The sequence below is a fragment of the Bemisia tabaci genome, chromosome 4 (assembly GCF_918797505.1).
Source record: "Bemisia tabaci chromosome 4, PGI_BMITA_v3".
Classification (NCBI taxonomy): Eukaryota; Metazoa; Arthropoda; class Insecta; order Hemiptera; family Aleyrodidae; genus Bemisia; species Bemisia tabaci.
This window is the reverse complement of record NC_092796.1, coordinates 8286255-8306516: the sequence shown is the minus strand read 5'-3', so window position 1 is coordinate 8306516 and position 20262 is coordinate 8286255. Positions and strand designations below refer to the sequence as shown.

At 42.2% G+C, this 20262-nt stretch overlaps 1 protein-coding gene across 1 annotated transcript in view; it reads right to left on the bottom strand.

Annotated features, from left to right (window-relative positions):
* timeout (circadian regulator timeout) overlaps positions 1-20262 on the bottom strand; it is a 285339-nt gene that overhangs the window by 17838 nt on the left and 247239 nt on the right. The window contains exon 17 of the mRNA XM_072299231.1: positions 4766-4813. Coding sequence (XP_072155332.1) covers positions 4766-4813 — 48 coding nt within the window. The remainder of the gene's footprint in view (positions 1-4765; positions 4814-20262) is intronic.

Here is a 20262-nt window from a genome sequence, read left to right as displayed (position 1 = left end):
AACTTTTGACCTCGTTTTCGAATTTTGGAGGATGATATTCGGCATGACAATTTCTGAATGGTTGATCTGGAGACTGAAAGTTCGATTTTCAAGAATAATCTATCAAACGGTTTTTAAAACATATGATCGTGCCCAGAATGCATTTCGCAATAGCTGAGGATCCACCTTAAAGACTTTTAAGATGCGTTTGGGTGATTTGGAATCTACAATACATATTTAGTCATCAACTGGTCTACTTTGATCAGAATTGGTTCGAAATTTGATCGTGACCTATAAGATTACCTAACTTGGGGATTTAATCGGAATCAGCCTAACTACATCAGCCATTGCATAACTGGACTCCATTTTGCAAGTGACTCGTGTCCTGCGAAAACAGTTGATGTCCATCGTCACTGATTTTCAGAAAATTGCAAGAAATTGGAGAAGCCTTTTTAATGCGGGATTGGAAAATGTTCCCAAGTTAAATATTACAGGAGTGGATTGTAGAAAAGAATCCCCAACAGTCTCAAGCTACTCTTCTGTCTAAAAAATTATGAAAGAATAAACATGAAAGTTGTTTCCATGATTTTAATTTCCACCACCGCGCCAACCGCACTGGTTCTGGCGCAATGCGTGAATAATCCCTACGGTCTTGTGGGCGCTATGCGTTTTAGGCCGACCACTGCTGATCGCACTGTTTTTGACGCAATGCGTGAAGTATTCATGCAGTCTTGTAGGCACTATGAGTTACACGCCAACTGCTACTGACCGCACTACTTACGTATTAATGACCGTATTTAGTTTCGAGAATCCTGAAAAGTCTTCAAGGGTTTGGATGACGGTTCCATTGACTAATCTTGATGTCTAGCAGTAATGGAAGAATAGGTATTCTCTTCAGTTGATTCATGGGGACGACAAGAGGCAGGGAAATCGTTTTAGATTTATCGCGCTTTATGTTAGGTCTCGGAATTCCTTGACGTTCCTTCAATTTTTCCGGCATTTTGACATGAACCGCAAAATTCGCAAGGTGTTGACTTTCATCTAAACACTGAAACGACCGAGTACCTTAAGCATGAATACATCCGCGGTTTCTAAATTGAACTATTACCGAGAGGTGATGACAGAATGATCTGAAGTCGCACATCGAGCGTCTTCTTTTCAGCCAGGAATAAAGAACCGAAAAGGGGAAAAAAGAAAAAAATCAACAGAATTTATGATTCATAGAAAGCGGCATAATAGGTACACCGGATAATGAGCTATAATAGCTTCATTTGAAAGCATGAGATTTAAACGCCGACCGAAACTCCCAAAAGCGCGTGATTGGCCACCGAGTTTACTGACGATAATCATGGGGTATGTACTGCCGTGCTAGGGAAGAACGCCGTACGAGCATTCAAAAGTTGCCAAATTTCCTTCGATAAAACGTTTATTTTTGAGGAAAGTTATGAATATTTGTCCTGGAAATTTTCGGGAGCTATATGTGGAATCGCGAACAGAATTACCTTAAAAATTGGAATGAAAATACTCTTTGGGTTGCCAGTTAATTCGTGTTTCATGAAAGGAAATTTGGCAACGCTTAAAGCTCATACGGCGTTTTCCCTTAGTGTAGCGGCCGATTAATTCTCGAAAGCTGCCAACCATGTTCACTATCTCCTCCATGAGACACCGCCTGGCGGGCAAATAAGGAGTCGAAATGGTGAAATCAAGAGAGATACGAGCGCATAAACGCCACCGGGCGGCTGTTTCCATTTCCACCCTCCTCCCTCCATCCGAATGGAGCCTAAAGGCTGGGCCAGATCGCCGTGCGGGCACGGCCGGTGGACCATTAAAATAACAAAAAAATAAACAGACATAGAACGGGCGATAAAATGACCCGATGACTTCGGTTAAAATCCGTTTCGTGGCAGGGAACAAGATGAAACTCATTATTAATAGACGATTTTTTTTTCGAGTTTGGAGGGCTGGCAATTTAGTGCGTCACTTTCCCAATAGGGATGCTTTAATTGGATTGCATTGAGCAAAAATAACTGCTTAAATTCTGCTTCTAATCTACTCTATAAAGCCCGGGTAGCCGTAACGCCAAAAATCCCAACTTAACGGTGGGTGTGGCCACATGGGCCGCGGCCCATGGCGGCATTTCGAACCAATTCTGATCAAAGTAGACCAGTTGATGACTGATGGTCACCATGCAACAGTCCTCTTTGATCTAAGTTGGACGAGCCGTCAAATTTTGATCAGAATGGAGTGTCACCATTCATCATTTCCTGCCGCACGAAACATTTCTGCCAAGTTTTCATTTTCAAATGAAGCAAATTAATGATTTTAAGACTGATGACTTCCGACACTTTGATGGTAATTGGTTCGGGAATTTGATCGTGTATCGGGACCTTATTTGCCGGTCGCTCTCCATCATGGAGAGCAAAAACGACAACGGCGCTCTCACTCCGAGGCGGCAAATGAGTGAAACACGGAGACCGGCCAATAAGCACACACTTATTGTTCTCCCTCTTTATTGCGGTCATATACACCCCCGTCTCATCCCCCCGAGGCCTTGATCCCTTTGCTCGCCCCGGCCCGGAGCTGGGTCCCTAAGGGCCAAAGGGCCCCTCGCCACCCTGCCTTCCCAGCGGAAATTCCCCGGCTTATCTTTCGGTCACATCTGTAGCGCCACTGCAAATAATGTATCGAAACGTCCGAGCGGGCTTAAATGAGGATGAGAAACGCTCAATATTTATTTATTTACGCTCCTTTCGTTTGGTCACAAGACTAATTTCAAACCTCCCTTAACGAATCTCCCTTGCTAAGTAACAACGTCGTAAGAACTTGCAACTGCTGCCGGAATTCTTCCGATGAATCATCTTTTTTTAAAAAAAATTGAATTTATTTTGCAATTTAGAACTATACAATTTCTAGCTCTTCTGTAAAAACAATTATATGCGTCGGGAAAGTAATGATAAGTACGTCGTTTCTAAACTGAGTAAGGAATTGTAGTTCCCAAGTGCAAAATGTAGTCCAATTATTCATGAAATGAGACGGATTAAACCCGAATTAGCCTGACTACATCAGACGTTATTAAATCTCCTTTGATGTATTTCTTTTAAACACAAAATGATGGTAAAAGTGCAGAAGTGCGTATCTCGGAGAACACGATTTTCCAGGAGAGTAAAAAAACTGTCTTCATTCCGCCTTATGGCCGGTAGAGGGGTATTATTTCTTGAGGATAGCAAGAATAAGATACTTTTTCAGACTCTATCAACATTTTGAATATTTCCTCGAACTGTTAGAGAATATGGCAGGAATGCCGAGGTTCGCGTTTTCGCCGCTAATAATTGACACTTCATCACGAGCTATGCATATTTGCAATTCGTGTTTCAGACCTGTTGTTGGCGGATTTGGAGCATAAAAAGACTGAGAAAAAGAGTTTCACGCTTACAATTCCTTACAATATCAGAGGCTTCAGTTTGATCTCGTACGGCCGGATCAAGCATTGTATGATTGGAAAATGACATTTGATCACGAGATACATACGCATTCCTGCAATTAGCGTTTTGAACCCTGAAGTCCAAATTATGTCCTTCCACAAGAGAAGAAAAATTACGCAATCTTTGTAATAATTGATGGCCTCCTAGGATGTTATGAATTTCTATCCTAAAACATTGAGATAATGGTCTAATAAATTGATCGCTCTACTTGGCAGCCTTGCCTGAACCCAGACTCAATATTTAACGAGATGACCCGGGTGTGTGGTATTGCTGCCCTTCGATTAATTCAAAGCGAGGTTCTCATTGAAGATAGAACGGAACCTCAAATATATGCGGGGATACAGTTTCATGATTCATACAGCGAAGGAAAAATTTTCACAATCGAAGCGAATATATAGTCACTCAGATCAATCAATACTAAAGCAGACTGAAAGATACCCCAAATGGACTTCATTCTGCAGAAAAAACCTTCATTTCTGGCTCATTTCAGAAACACAGATTTATGCCATTAGTTAGGTCGCATTTAGCAGAAAGGAACAAACGCGATTTTCGAGGGAATCGAGTTGATGTTTGATCTTCTCTTAAATGTATGAGAAGTGTTTTCTTTAAAAATAATTGATTCAATCCGAAATTTTGAAATTAGATACGGGATCATTCCGGGACTCCGTACTTTATTAATATGTTGGAGCGCCCTCAATTTCTTGTGATACTGTGCAATACCTCTGGTATGAAATAGTTGCCTCAAACGCCGTGGCACGCTGCGGCGCGGCAGGCGGGCAGAGAGCGCGAAACGGGCATTGGCGCCTACAAACCTAACAGGGATACTTCACGCATTGCGCAATGCGTGAAGTATCCATGTTAGGTTGTAGGCGCCAGTGCGTCGCCGCTCCGCTTTGTGTTAGCTCTAATATTTAATCTCGCGGAGTCAACGTTTTTCAACGTTTTTTAATGCTTTTGAAATGTTTGCACACTCTGCATGGATTATCTCATTTTAATTGATGAAAAAAAATATGTTTTAAAGGAAAATATAATGTGTGTTTTGTAAATATTAAGGTAGTTCATCGCACAAACGGACGTAAAACTTGAAAATTGAAACATTTCAAACATGATTTGGAAATACTACTTTGCGACAAGTTTTCTTCGAGATCATCCATAATTCTCCTTTTTTTTGTCTTCCCTCCAAAAATAACACTTACGTCTTTCTTAAATCTGAGACCTCCATTAGTTTACAAATAGAGTTGTTTTTTTATATTCCTTCAGGTTAAGTGAATTTATGTAAGTATTTGAAAAAAACGAATACATACCTATTCCGGAGGAATCATCACTGTCGTCAGAATCTGGATCAGCAGTCACTGAAACAACAAAACACAGAAGAAGACGGTGAACGACGGTATTAGAGATACGGCTGCAGAATAAAATGATAATACTTTGTCAGTCAAGATAATCAAAGTTCCACTGAGCAATTACAGTGATCAGCTTGGTCGCAAACTGCGATTCTAAAATTGAAAAATATTCAAAACATTCAATCACATCCAAGTAATAAAACCATAGGAATTTCCCCGATATGAATGAAGAATCCGCCGGGACAAATCCCTTTAAATTTTTCATACAATCCTACGCCAAATTAAGAGTTTCTAAAATCGCAATATGGAAAAAATGGGTTCATTAAGAACAGTGCTTGCGTTATTTTGATCGATACAGGAAGTGAAATATACACGACCAAAATTGTGTGTCGGTTTTGGTACCGTTTGAGTTAAATTCTGAACAGAAAACAAGGAAAAGCCGTGAGAGCCAAATCAACGGGAGCTTTTGGTTTTTTTTGTATTCCTTATCCAAATTTAATTCAAGTTCAGTGTTACTGTGTGTTCTCTGTGCACTTGTGATGAAAAGTTTAGGAGACTTAAAAATCAGGGTGTCTACCAAAACAGGCTGGCCGAAAATCAGCACTTTCACGGTATTTTTTCAGTACATTTCCAAGAAATTCAGTACCTCTGCAACAAAAAAGTTCAGTACTTTTTCAGTACCTCCTAAATGGTGAAAATCGAAAAATTTCAAAAATTTGAATATCTCGCTCTAGTTGCGACAAAAATGATAGGAGAAGAAAAAATTCCGGACCTTCTTGCGGAATTTCCGCACTTTTTCAGTACTTCCGTGCGACCCTTAGAAAATCAGTACTATTTCCAGGCTTTCCGGAAATCGGACTTGTAGACACCCTGAAACTTCCAATAGGAGCACAAAGAGCCGACTCACTCGAGCAATAGGTCGCAAAATAGGTCAAGAGATGCGAAGAGCAACGGAGCTGGGCAACAAGGGTAAAAGCACGGCATAAATACACATTAAAGAACATATCTACGTTAGGCTTAAGTTGGGAATCAGAATGAGCAAGTTACGGGGGAACGTTAGAGGGCGGAAAATTAAGAGGCATTTAATAAGCCAGATGAGAACGTAATGCTCAGGGAAGGCGCAGGAGGGAGAGGGCGCTACAATAGGGACGGACGCGTGCCCCACGTACAAAGGCTGGTGCCAAACTTCCCTGCGGCTTCCTCCTACGCTGGAGAGAACAAACGGATTTTCCCGTCGAGCTTGGAAACCCTCGTTCGCTATTTGAATAACGCCGTTGCCACAATTCTAGGAGGCGGTAGCCACCCCGGCCCAATCCTAAAAAAATCCCCTAAAAGTCGACGATATCATCACAACTATGAGCAATTTCACTCGCCAGATCTCCATTGCAGGTTTCGTGAAGAATGGAGCTGTTGCATCTGTGAGGAATTTGCGATTTGACTGTTGATTCTCAAGTAAAAGTTCGCGAGAAACACAATGGTGCCACTGGTTTTCTCTGAAATCATCTTCCAAGTTCAAAAAAAGCTCTCAAGTTGAGTCCAAAATGGAGGGGATATCCCACGCTATCCTGAGAGTCCACGTCTACATCAAGACAAACTTTCCATGCAAAGATAGGGAGCAAATATATTAGCAGTAATACCGTGTTTTCAGTTTTAGAGTCCCCAAATAAAGTGGCAGCCCTGTCAATGTATTTGCTCCCTATCTTTGCATGGAGAGTTTGTTTTGATGTAGAGGTGGACTCTCAGGATAGCGTGGGGTATCCTCTTCATTTTGGCCTCAACTTGAGAGCTGTTTTTGAGCTTGGGAGTTAATTTCAGAGAAAACCAATGGGACCATCGTGTTTCTCGCGAACTTTTACTTGAGAATCAACAGTCAAATCGCAAATTCCTCACACATGCAACATCTCCATTACAGGGTGTCTAGTTTTTCTTCATTTTAGGAAATCTTGATGAAATCCTGATTTTTGACTGCCAAATCCTGATTTCATAATTGGTCCAAAGCCTGAACAAATCCTGACTTCACGCAAGGCGAATGTAACTTCACAAAATAGCTCAATTAAAAAATCCGATCGAGGCTATGTTTATGTTTTGAACCAATCGATATCGATACAATCTCACCCGTTTGATATATCGAATACGATCTATATAGGTGGACTTGTTTCGCATAAATTCGCCTGTACACGCGAACGAAGCGGCAACTCGAGCGGCATCCGGGAAAATATAATATTAATCTATTAATTGAAGGAGAGAGTCCTCGAGGGTAGGGATTAATATTTGGTGACCCGGCGCGGCGGTGCGGGGAGGGGAGGGAAGGGACGCTGAGGGAGGGAACCGCGGGATTCGTTAGACAACGAGGGGAAAGCTGAGCCGATGCGTGGAGTCGGTGGCAAGTGGGAAAACACTAAAACAGGCAGGTGAATGGTGAATGTTCTGCCTGCCTCCGCAATGATTATCAATGAGCTTTCAAACGTCGTCATACGGGCTTCACATCCACTTATTTCCACTATTTCTGCGCACATAAAGCGGGCTTTGAAGATATTCGCCGAGTCCAAATCCCGCCTCTAACATGATTCGCCCCTAAATTTACCCTGCACAGAGGGAAATATTCTCTTAGGTCAATTGAAATTTCAATTTTCCCGGACAAGATTTCTCGTTGAGTCAATAGGAGATCTCCTTGCTTTAAACGGTATTTTTGTTCCTTCAAGGAGCTTTAAGAGCAAGAGGTCCGAAATGCGGTCAACGGTTGGATGCAGAATCAAGATGAGAAGTTATATGCAGCAGGAATTAGAAAATTGGCTCAATGATACCAGAAATGCATAGATGTAGGAGGATCCTATGTTGTGAGGATTTTCAAAAGCACCACATTTCTTACCCCTTCTGTGTAACCTCTCGTTCAACAATCTTTTGAGTTAAAATTCCGGCCGGATCGGCGGCGTGAAATTTTGAATCCGCTTGGGGTGGAGGTGGCTTCACAAAAGTCAAATTTTTAGGCGTTACATAAGACCAAATGTAAATTTCTTTAGCTTGTTAAAAAGCTGAGAGTATGACACACATAACCCTTTTTACCGATTTATTTTCATGGAATCGTTAAAAAGATACGGCACTAAATATTGTACTTGCTTTTGAGACGACTCTCGTACTTGTTTCTCTGGAAACGGTCAAAATTCCCTTTCTCTTTCCTAAAGTTCCTGAGCCAGTTAATTATCCTGGCACGGCCTTTGCAACCCCGGGTCCCGGGAAAGGAATCTTGTGCCCTTGCGAAATAATAATAGACTCATCATATCGAAAATAAGACCGTGAGGACTCGAAACGTTAGATAGAGTCTCCGGAGCTCCAGCCGGGTTTGAAACTACCCCTGGGAATCGCTCGACCGATGCCGATGCGATGGATGCGGCCCTGATTTCTGTCCTTTAAGGAAGAACGCCGTATGAACCTTCAGGCGTTGCCACATTTCCTTTGATAAAACACGAATTTCCTGGTAAACTTATGAATATTTTCCTTCCAATTTTTCAGATAATCTTCTTCGCAATTCGACATAAAGTTCCTGAAAATTTAAAGGAAAAATATCCATAACTTTTCTTAAAAATAAACATTTTACCGAAGGAAATTTGGCAACTCTCGAATGTTCATACGGCGTTCTTCCTTAGCACGGCAGATTTCTAATTAGCAAGCGCACCAGATCCAGTGACGCAAGAGCTTGAGCTTCCGCATGAAAAGGCCAAGCCTACAAATTACGGAAACAGTCCAACTTTAAAGGACTCTAATCAGTCGCCGGGTTTAATTGAGCCCACTCCCATTTCCGATAACTTCGTTACGGCACCATTGTCGACGGAAAAAGTTTCTTGATGAGTTAACGGCACGGACCGGTCCGTCTTCCACTTTCAGCCGCTAGAGAGCGCTCGGGTATGCTGCCATTTTCGTTTTCCCAGTACTCCCATTCCATCCCCGTCTAAAGTTCCGGGACTCATACATTTTTGGTCCGAATTTTTCGAAAGATCCGAAAAATGCGTAAGGGTCCACTAGAGTCCCTTTATACTGAGAGTCAAGACAACATCCCCTCACGGAGTCACAAACGGGAATAAATATTACACAAATTGAACGTTTTTTGTTATCTTTGATCGGCCCATTCTCAAATTCCTTTCTCCGTTCCTTCTCTCATTCCGTTTGTTCCTTGCCGAACCCGTAATTCCTTGGTCAATTCCAGAGATTATAATCTTTGCAATCGGTAAAAATGTAATCTTTATTCTCGTTTGTGACACCGTGAAGGCCTAAAATACGGGAACGAATCAGAAATGGATTCACATTGTCTTGACTCTCAGTATAAAGGGACTCTAGGGACCACTAGACAAGGTACGAATTTCAGCATTCCGATACATATTTCTTGACAAGAATTTCACGTAGAATACGACGCGCACAACGAAAATTACCGAAATCGACTCCTTCCAAAGATACTTAATGATTCTTGATGCGTGAATTCAAACCACCCGCTCATGAAAACTCGATGCTCTGCGTGATTCACATCGTGCGCTAAACGTTATCATGACAGTCTTTGCGATTTAAAAATCTGGCAACCTCAATCTTGACGCTTTGGCTCAGCTGTAGCAAATTGCTTACAGTTTGAACAACACATGGTGGGAAATAAACATTACTCGATTGAGAAGCTTGCTGAAACCGTTGTAGTGCGCGATTTGACTCACGTGGAGCTTTGAGTTTCTTGTCAGCGGGCAGTTCAAATTCCTCGTAACCAATGTGAAATAAAAACGTTAATATCTTCGTTTGCAGTTTGTTTCATTGGTTTCGTTGCGCGAATCGTGCTTTACGTGAAATTCTGACTAGGGAACATGTCTCAGAATGCTTAAATTCGTACCTTGTATGGTGGTCCAAAAGTTCCGGGAAATTTCAAAAGTTCCGGGATTCAAGACGAGTTTTGGGGAATAGGAGCACTGATTTGTCCCAACTGAATGAATTCGTTGAACGCAAATGGCTTCTTGATTTCGCCGTCTTATTCTTGCTTGCTTCTACATAAACACGCGAGTATACCTACGTAGGATTGGCGCTTTACACCGTAGATACCTAGACACATATTTTTCAGATTAATCTTAAGCACTTGTGCAGCTGTAAGGCCGGGCCTGCTCACGAACTGAAACATCGCAGAAGGTCTGGAAGGAGGATTTTTACGGGATTTACGGCGAAGCAACGGATCGGAAAGAATAATTAATAAAATTAGTGCCCCTGATTCTCGACTCTTGAAGCAAGCGAGCGACATTGCCGGATGAGGAGTCTAAAGGTTCAGTTACACGATCAAATTGAGCCATCAAACTGAAGCTCTGATTGATGGAAAAAGACCTGAGGTGAGGATGCGACCAATGAGAGGCCCAATTTGATGGCTCAATTTGATCGTGTAACTGGACCTTATTTTCGATGCAATCTCTTATTGAGTTAATATCACTGTGCGGAGAGACATGCCACATTTTAACGGCAGGTAACTGATTACATTGTGTTACGATTGCTTCCAAGCTCGGAGAAAAATGATCCACGGATTAATAAAAAAAGTTGGGAAATTAATGAATTACAACCCGTCGATTCATCCTCAATTTTTTCAATTCTTTGTTGTTCGCGTCCTGCCAAAATTAACGGAATTTTGACGCCAAAATTAACGCAAAAACCAGCAAAATTGTAAACAATATCGCAGTCATATTCTGCCGTGCTTAGGAAAAACGCCGTATGAGGATTCGAGAGTTGCCAAATTTCCTTTGATAAAATGTTTATTTTTTAGGAAAGTTATGAATATTTTTCCTTGAAATTTTCAGGAACTTTGGATGAACTTGCGAACAAAATTAAATAAAAAATTGAAAGGAAATATTCATATTTTCATGAGGAAATTCCTTGTTTTATCAACGGATATTTGGCAACGCCTGAAGGTTCATACGGCGTTTTTCCTTAGCTCGGCAGTATTCTCGTAAGACATTGGATTGTTTGAGACAGTTTTGTAACCTTGGAATGGAGTTACGCTCCTTCTTCCGAGAAATTACGATAAATCGCGCATTAAAAAGAAACGTGATATTCAAGGAACCCTAAATGTGTCGCGCCAGATATCGGTTTCAAAGCCTTTGTATCTTATTTAAGTTTTCCACAGCGAAAAACCAATTCCTCGTGGAGTTTGGCAACGTCGACGAGATTAGCAACTAAATTTGACTCTCAGCAACTTTCAAAATTAGCTGGAGCACTGCACGGATCCCCGGCCCCAAACGCGGCAAAGACTTTAAAATGATGGCTTTTTAATCAATCGAGATTAGCCGCCTACCACAATAAATAACTTACTTGCATTTTCCCGCCTCCCCCTCCCCCCATTCATCGGCCCCGCGCTGCAGTTTGCAGCCCTCACTTCAAGGGGCTCATCCCAGCGTCTAACAACCTCTTGAGCTTTTAAATTACGCCCAAGTTAAAGTTTTCGAAGGGGGTACCCGGTGAGATGAGATTCATTTCTTGCTAGTTGCTCGGAACTTTTCCGAATTATTCAGATTCTGTTAAGAGGCACTTTTCGGACTCGGTTCTTAGGGGGATTATTCTCTAGGTGCATGGTACAATATGCCGTGTTTCGAGAACATTTTGCCAATGTGACCGTATCCCGTTCAAACATAATGAGGATGACGCGAACAGTGTTCGAAACCATAGAGTACATAGAGTCGTAATGTAATTGGGAGAGCTGGCGCCACTTTTAAGCATTTTCCATGTCCCGAATTCCGAGACTCCTGTGTGACGCCGGGTCACTTTTTCGATACATAATCGATTGTTTGCGATACACGGGTACCCGGCCATCCGATGACAACAACAACAACAACGAAGGAGATAGGAATCACCATGTATTCCACACCGCCATTTTGGATCGAAAATGTATCGAAAAAGTGACCCGAACTCGGCGCACACCGGGCTCGGAACTCGTCGAGCAGAACATGGCGCCAGCTCTCCCATTTACATTACGACTCTATGTACTCTATGTTCGAAACTCACAGGCGCCAACGCGCCAAATGCGCCTAAAAAATGAAGGCTCTGTGCCAACGTGGCCCTTTCAAAGTGCCCCCCCCCCCCCTCCAAAAAAATCCTAATTTTTCTTTTTGGTCATTTTCCGAAAGTTACAAGTTACAGATACTAGTTCTGTGACTAAAACATCTTGCAGCTGACTTTTCGCAAAATGCGCCGTGATATGTAGGCAAAAAGTCAATTTAGCCCCTAGAAAATTCTCAATAGCCCATAAAAATTGAGCTTAAGGGGTCACATGGCTCCTAAAGCTCTAAGATGAGTTTCGATCACTGGACGCGAATGTGAGCTGCTGAGAGAAAAATTCTAATGGAAACAAATCGAAGATTTCATTCTCATTTTTTTATAAAAAAAAATACCGTAATCATAGAAAAACCCGTTTTAACAATTCAGTCACATTTTGTAGCGGCCATTGATTAGATTAGACTATGAAAATTACATAAAACAAAATTTCACGCTTGTGGATTGTTACGTATTAAGTTGTGTTCAACACGAACCGAATCTTCAGTATTTATTCCAAAAGTTTTTCTCATGGCAATGGTCAACCAATACATTCATTTTTTACATTCGCCAGTAAGTTGAAAATTTGCAGAAGGGTAGATTTTCAGCAGCGATTCTGAAAACGATTTCAATTCAACTGGATAAGTTCGGTTTCCTTCGGAAAGTTGGAATTCCTCCCAAAAATTGAACTTATCCAGGGGAAATTTATCTTTACAAAAAATTAGGGTCTGGTACAGAAAAACAAAAATTATTCTCGGATTTAGCAGCCGAACATAGATATGCGGCCTCGACATGCTTGAAAGTATTCCCTACTGTTTCAGATACCGAAGTTTTTCCGGCCATATAATTTCATCCATCCATGTACTACTATTTGAAGCTTTGAAGATAGTTTTGCGTCGGAAAGGATGGGCAAAACATTTCCTAGGGTGTCGATATTTCTGATCTTTCAATCTAATTTTCACCGCTGAAGTCAAAAATAATCTCTTTTTTTTCTTGCACTTGCGGGAAATTGAGTATTCTAAAAGAGAAAAGATTATCCCAGCTGAAAAACAACTTTTATTGGAAATGCAATTTACCGGAAAACTGGTGGGTGCTGGAAAAAACCTTAATTATTAATACATATGATATTCTCTCTGAATTTCTCAGAAAAATATAATAGCTAATCAAAGTTACAAGAAGCGGATGAAACTCAAATTTTTCTTCACTAAACGAACTCATTCCATTATTCGATAGTGTCTTTTTCCCGAGCAAAATTGGCACTACTGGAATTTTGCGCGCCAATAACAAGCACTTGCGCCAGTTCCTGCGGGTCGAGGGTAATCATTGCCAACTTGGCGACGATAAATGATGGCTGCGAGCGGCGAGGATGGAAACAAATCATACTTAAAAATGATTTTGCGCCTCCGGCTGATGCTAAACAGCGCCTGCAACGGCCCGGCTAGGCAAAACGGCTATCTCCCGGCCAGACCCCGCTAAGCCTCGCATGCGGAGCGCGAAAATTTACGCCCAAGTTATTACTTAACTAATTAAAACCACTCTCGCAAATTGTTCGGCAGTTGCACAGCCTGAACGGAGGGCTGCAGCTTCTTTTAATGTCAACGTCGGTAATGATTCCTAACCAAAGTTTTACGAAGCGATGCTTCTTGAGCGGTTAAACGACCAATTCTTCGCGCTTGTCCTGTTTGATAATGAACCATCGGGTGAGCTAAGAATTGAAGCAACACAAGACATATTTGGACGTATTTATGCTGAAAGGAACTATGTGGACGTGGAAAGATGGGGTGTGCTCGTGGAAGCTGCATAAGAAACAATGGGGTCAGTGGATATAGTCCCTTCTGAGAAAATGGAAAAACGGGATTTGGCATTAAATCAAAAGGAACGGAGCGCTAACTCGTGAGCCGTGGGCATGTGACAAGAGCGTTGTGGACAGGGCTCATGAGTTAAAGACTGACGATCGAGCCGTCGTCGCTGGTGTCTCTCCTCGTCGTGCCCGGTGCTCACCGCTGACGTCACTGGCACTTTTACAGTCCCATTCATTCTTATGGCCCGAGCACTAACGAGCACATCCTGTCTTTCCACTTCCACATAGTTCCATTTCGCATAAATACGTCCATTTAGGCGAATTTCTGTCAAACAGAACTATGTGCAGGTGGGAAAGATGTGTTGCGCTTGTTAGTGCTCGGGCCGTAAGAATGAATGGGAAATATAAAGCGCCAGTGACGTAGCCGCCTTCGCCCGTCGTCCGCTTTGACTCATGAGCCCTGTTCACACCGCTCTAGACAGAGACACATACCCATGGCTCATGCGTGTCGGAATCAATGTGCACATAGTTCCGTTTGACAGAATGTAAAATCCCGCTTTTCCAATTCAGTAAACGGAACTGTGAGCCAACTTAATGCGACATGCATGATCCGTGGGCGTGTGTATAGAGCGTTGTGAACGGGGCTCATGAGTTGACGTGGATGACGGGCGAATGCGGCGGCAGCTACGTCTCTGGCGCTTTATATTTCCCATTCATTCTTACGGCCCGAGCACTAACGGGCCCACCCCATCTTTCCCACCTGTTAAGGTTAAATTAATTATTCTGGAACTATTTAAAAATTTCAGATTTGGTGAAATTCATTAGGGCCTCTTGAAATGTCACTTTCCATCTCTGGCAAGGAGCACTGCAAAAATGCTTACACTGGGGAAAAAAAAACACATTGGATCTAGAGTCCAGAATTTTGAAAACATTGACAAGAAAAAATACTCTTGATTCAATCAGATTTTTGCTTGAATCAAAACGAAATCCGCTTAAATTAAGAGGCTTGGTTCTTGATTTAAGCAAAAATCCGATAGAATCAAGAGTATTTTTTCTTGTCGATGTTTTTAAGAGTCTGCACTCTAGATCCAATGTGTTTTTTTTTCCAGTGTAGCTTTTAAAATATGGGGGAGGGAGCATTGCCCAGATGGAGGATCTCTATGATATATTGTCTCTGCTCCTTTCTGCTGAATTCGGTCCGCGTGTTTCACCCAGAAAGCTCATTACTACAGCAAATGAGCAATATGAAGAAGACCATCACGAAAATCACGTGACTTGAATCCGAATCGATATTTGGCCAGCATTGATGAATTCCCAAGAGTTGTGTGGCATCATCCGTTCTGGATTCGTGACTCGGGGCCGGGGGTCAGCGGATTAAATTTCGGACGGAGCGGACGATCCGGCAAGGCAAATGGGTGTTAATAGAACATCATTACTCACGGGGCGCAAATACCCCGCCCGCTCATCGGGCACATCCCCGAAACCCCCGGCTCGTTACCAATTTATCATTACAACTGGGGGGCCAAACTTAACGCTTTGCTTATTACCGCCCCCCGCCGCCCCTCCCCCCGAGCGCTTCAAACACGTCGATTGATCGAGTTATGGGCTGCTCGATGGTCATTTTCCCGAAACATTAGGAGCCCCGAATCGGAGGGGATGCCCGGGGGTGTTAGCGTTGCCGAATTAGGGGTGGATCAGATCAAAATCGGGCGTTACGAGACATCCGCGGAAAGAGTGCTTTGCGTCCGAGACACTAAACGAGTAGATCAATTGGATTGCATTTTTCAATTTGGAGCTATAAATTCTAACTCATCTAAAAAAAACACTAATATGCATAGGGAAACTAATGGCACACACGTTGTTTTTAAACCGGGCCGAAATTTATAGTTCTTAATTGAAAAATGTATTGCAATTGTTCTTACCTAACTTTTTTTGCATCCCACACCTCGCGATTTAGGGCCGCAACTCACGGCAGTTCACGGCAGTTTTCGTCAAATTTTCCGCCCTGAATAGGCAGGTGTGGGACGCAAAAAAGCTAGATGACGACGATTGATCCACCTGCCTTGTGTCTCCGACGCAGACTCGTTTTTTCCTCGTTGTGACTTGTGAGTAGCCGATGAGACTTAAAAACTGCCTTTCTCGATTCCAAAGTCCAAAGTTTATATTAATGATGATTAGGAAACTCACAATCAGTCTTAGCTCTTCCACATTTGGTTTGATTTTTCTTCGTTTACGTAGGGTATCCTCTGCAATTTTGCACAATAATTGCACTTTACCAATTTACGAGGACTCACAAGTATTTACGAGTATTCTCGAGGACTTGTGAAATCCGATTATGCAAATTGGGAATCAAGTTTCAACAAGGAAACTGACGTATTTCTGTCAAACAAAACTATATCGCAAGTCCGGAAGCGTTTCAGATGGTCTTCTTGTTGACGCGGCAGTATTCTGCTATACCCTATTGAGGTGCTATACACGAAGGGGAGTTTTATGGAGAAATTTAACTCCAACCTAACCTCTAAACCAAACAAAAACATTTGCAATGCTTGACTGTTTATAGGCTTGGGGTGTGGAAAAAGTAAAAATCAAGAATCACTGTTTCTCGGCGTTTTTTGGCCTCCTGAATGCAACCCGCAAAAAATTCAAGAAATTTCGTGAAATTTCAAATCATTTTCCACCTCTGGTCCTCACTTTTACTAAGTTGATGCGCTCCTAACGAAGCACCCTTAACTTTCCAGGGTTTCCTGTCGCCAGAAATCCTGCAATGTTGTCTCTGCTCGAGACTTTCTGATGTTCTCGAGTGGGGCCAAAATTTACATCAATTTCCAGGTATTTACGGCGTAGTTACTAGCGACCCAGAATAAAAGACAAATCGTCTCCAACAGACCCCTAAAAAACAGACCTCCTCGGTAGGGGGCGGAGAGGAATACCACAAACACACAATTCATCCAAAGAATAAGTCTCGGAAAAGTTTAGAGCGTGTAAACAGGCTCGGCCCCATCCATAAACAACTTGGAACGCCTCGTGCGGCATACGTTTGGGAAGGGATTCGCGACATTCTCGGTGAATTTTTCCTGTTTTCGCAGTCGCCCGAATCCGACACGCCCCCTCCTAAAAACGCTACCCTCCGCCAACCACCCTCCGTTCGTATCAAAAATTTCAGGCGGCTTTGAAAGAGAGTTTGGCCATAAATTAGGCTGCAAATCGGCGCGTCGTTTTCAGTTAAAGTTAATAAATTTCTCGCGACTTGCTCTCGACTACGGCTGGTTCATTAAAGTCTCTGCCCGAGGGTGGCATCGCTGCCATATTTCAAGTCAAGATTTCTAAACTACTGCGTCCAAAAAATTGGTAGAGTATACTTTGAAATCCCTATTTCCCTTGATTACCAGTAGAGAGACACCGCAGAATAGAAGAATTGAATTTTCCTCGATGTTACTGGTGGATACCAGGACCTACACACTGTTCTAGTTTTAGGTGCAGTGTTACTTCTATGATCAAATTGTAACTACGGCTACTAAAATATAGGAAAGATGTAGAATCCACTAAACGGGCATTATACGCTTCTTTCCTCTCCGTAGGTGCTCTTCCTTATTGGATATTACTAGCATACAATGTTATAAAAAAATATCGCAATACATAACTGGAATCCTGTCATAAAGTTCTTGGACTAAATATTGGTCCCAAAAACTGTGATCCAAGAACTAACAATAAAATGATACTTTAAAAAGTTATATTTTTTTTGACAGAGCTACACACAAAAAGTATTAGAAATGAACAACGGAAGTGAGAAATATACTTGAAAGTGACAGAGCAGCAGTCTATTACTTAGTGTTCTTCTACTTGAGCAGGTTCTTGAGGTAATCTCATTTTTGGAAAATTTTAGCAAACATTATTATGGGAGACAGGGTTTTCCACTGAGAATAAGATTAAAGCTCTTGACTCCCTTGAGCCGTATTTAATTCACATCGAAAAAGAAACAGGCTTTTATTATGTATTAATCTTTGCAAGAAAATTTGTGTTGATTGTCACACCAAGAACAATGGAAAATCGAAGATTCAACCGAAAGCTAGACATCCAATACACCCACTTCTCATTTGAACCAAACCTCAATTTGCTTCACTCTCTCCGTAAACGAGTGAAAGAGCAGTAGCCTATACTGAAAATGATGGACATTTCCTTCTTCCTCTCTCCTTATAAAAATAAAAGGGAAAAAATAAGATTAAAGGAATAGATTAAGCTTCAGAGGGCGATGGCTTCATCTGCGACGGGGCGGGATCTCATTGCGTGCAAAACGCGTTGTTGCCGCCTATTTCGAGTCAAGGGAATACAGTAATTTATTTCAAATGTTTTAATACCATTTTTGCGTAAAAGAACGATTAAATGGCAGCCTAGCAATGCGACTGGTGAATAAATTCTTGGAATAAAAATGAACTTTTTGATGTGGCAGCTAAGCGCCTTCCAACCTTCTTCTATGGCCCTCCCTTCGAATCGTTTTAAAACCCTCAAACTTCAGTTGCTAGTTGAAAATGAGAAACACTTATATGTTACACGCTTTAGGGGCTTTAAACCGGCGCACAGTGGATCGAGTCAATAGTAGAGGTTGGAAAAATTTGGAAACTTTAAACGCTTTTAACTACGTTCATACGAAGCTTCGAGGTTCTGAAAGTGGTTCCATAAGTTTCCTCTTGCAATTTTCTTCTCGAAACACCCCTTAAACTTTAAAATATGACAAAAGTAACATCGAAAATTGCAGTTCTAGTGATAAGTTTCATGTCCGACCTTTCTAATTGACTCGAACCACTGTGCGGTGGTTCTATTCTTCCGAGTCACGATTTAATCGTAACATTTCAGTTGAACTCAAAAGCGATTATTGCAAGTTACAAAAGCTGTCCATTTAGAACCATTATGGAAAATCGATTCTAGGTGAGGCGGCCTAATTGAGGCGTCTTGTCAAACTTCGGTTGTTTTACATACATTTCAAAGCTGCCGTGCTAAGGGAGCACTCCATATGAACATTCGAATGTTGCCAAATTTGCTTCTATTAAAGAAGCGCCTTGAGGGGAGTTAAGTATATTTTTTCTTGACTATTTGACATATCTTGATTAGATTGCGTATACAATTTTCTGAAAAAAAATTGGAAGAAAAATATCTAAATGCGGTCTCTTAAGGGAAAGAGCTGTTAAAAATGTTAACAAACCTAGAACAAGGAGACCGATCAGAGAGCGGCATATTTTCACTGAACTTAATGGACTGAGATGACAACTCTCTTCATGCATGGGAATGGATTGAATTAGTGGCTACGCCATGGTTGAAACGTAAACGAACACATAACCTTGTCTCTTCTTTGATTCGCTCCATGGTATTAAAATGCGTCTACGTGTTTCTTGCAATCGAAGTTTCCCGTGTTTAATGAGTTCTTAACATATTTATGACCTGTCCATACGTAATGAATTAACGCAATTAAATCACACAGAATTTGTACACAGGGTGTCTACTAAAACAAGCTGGCTATAAATCAGTACTCTAACGGTACTTTTTCAATACATTCCCAAGAAATTCAGTACCTCCTCAATAGAATATTTCAGTACTTCTTCAGTACCTCCAATTGACGGAATTCGAAAAGTTTCAAACATTTGAATTTCTCGCTTAAATTGCGACAAAAATGACAAAAGATTCCGGACCTCTTGCAGAATTTCCGCACTTTTTCAGTACTTCCGGACCGCCCTTGGAAAATCCGAACTATTGCCGGACATTCCGCAAATTCCGCCAATTTAGACACCCTAATACAGGAGGATAGGTGCTTGTTTTGGTTTGAAGCACGGAGTTGGATATTATATCGAATGACGTAGTCACTGTGCGAGTTCATTCCAGCGTAGATACAGTCAAGGAGCGACAAGGAAGCCGAAGAAATAGCTCCGATGATCCGACCCCGGGGCGCGGGCTCCGCGGCGGAAGATTTACGCGGTCGTCGATAAAATAAAAATTACGCCCCGAATTTATGTTCGAATTTCCCGTAAGCGCGGAGCGCGACTATTTGTACGGCAAATTAAAAGCACCTAAAAAAACCCCATCTTGCGCGCAGGGCCGGGGCGCGCCTGCGGAGTAATCCGAGATTTATGACGTCATATTTACGACGACAGTCGCCAAACGACAAGAACAGCGTACCTGCACTATGGACTCCGGTCCGAGGTGCGCGGTTTTGAGGCGGCGCGGAGGAGACCAGTGGCGGGGGCGGCTATTAGGAGCATATATTAAGAGTATTTACGGGCGTTATTCCGCGCTCCGAGGGACCACGGCAGGGACGCCGCGCCGGGTGCCGGGTGCCGCGGCGTAGATAAGCTCCTTTTACTCATCCCTCGGATCCCGGCCCGTCGCGGCCCCCAAAGATATGAATATTATGAGCTACGCATGTTTCCTTTCGCCTTCGCCAATCACAAGGCGACGGCGAGGCCCCCGAACACTGCCGTGCTAAGGAAGAACGCCGTATGAAAATTCGAGAGTTGCCAAATCTCCCCGAATAAAACATGTACTTTTGAAGAAAGTTGTGCATATTTTTCCTTGAAATTTTCAGATATTATAGATTAAATTGCAAACAAAATTGTCTAGAAAATTGGAAAGAAAA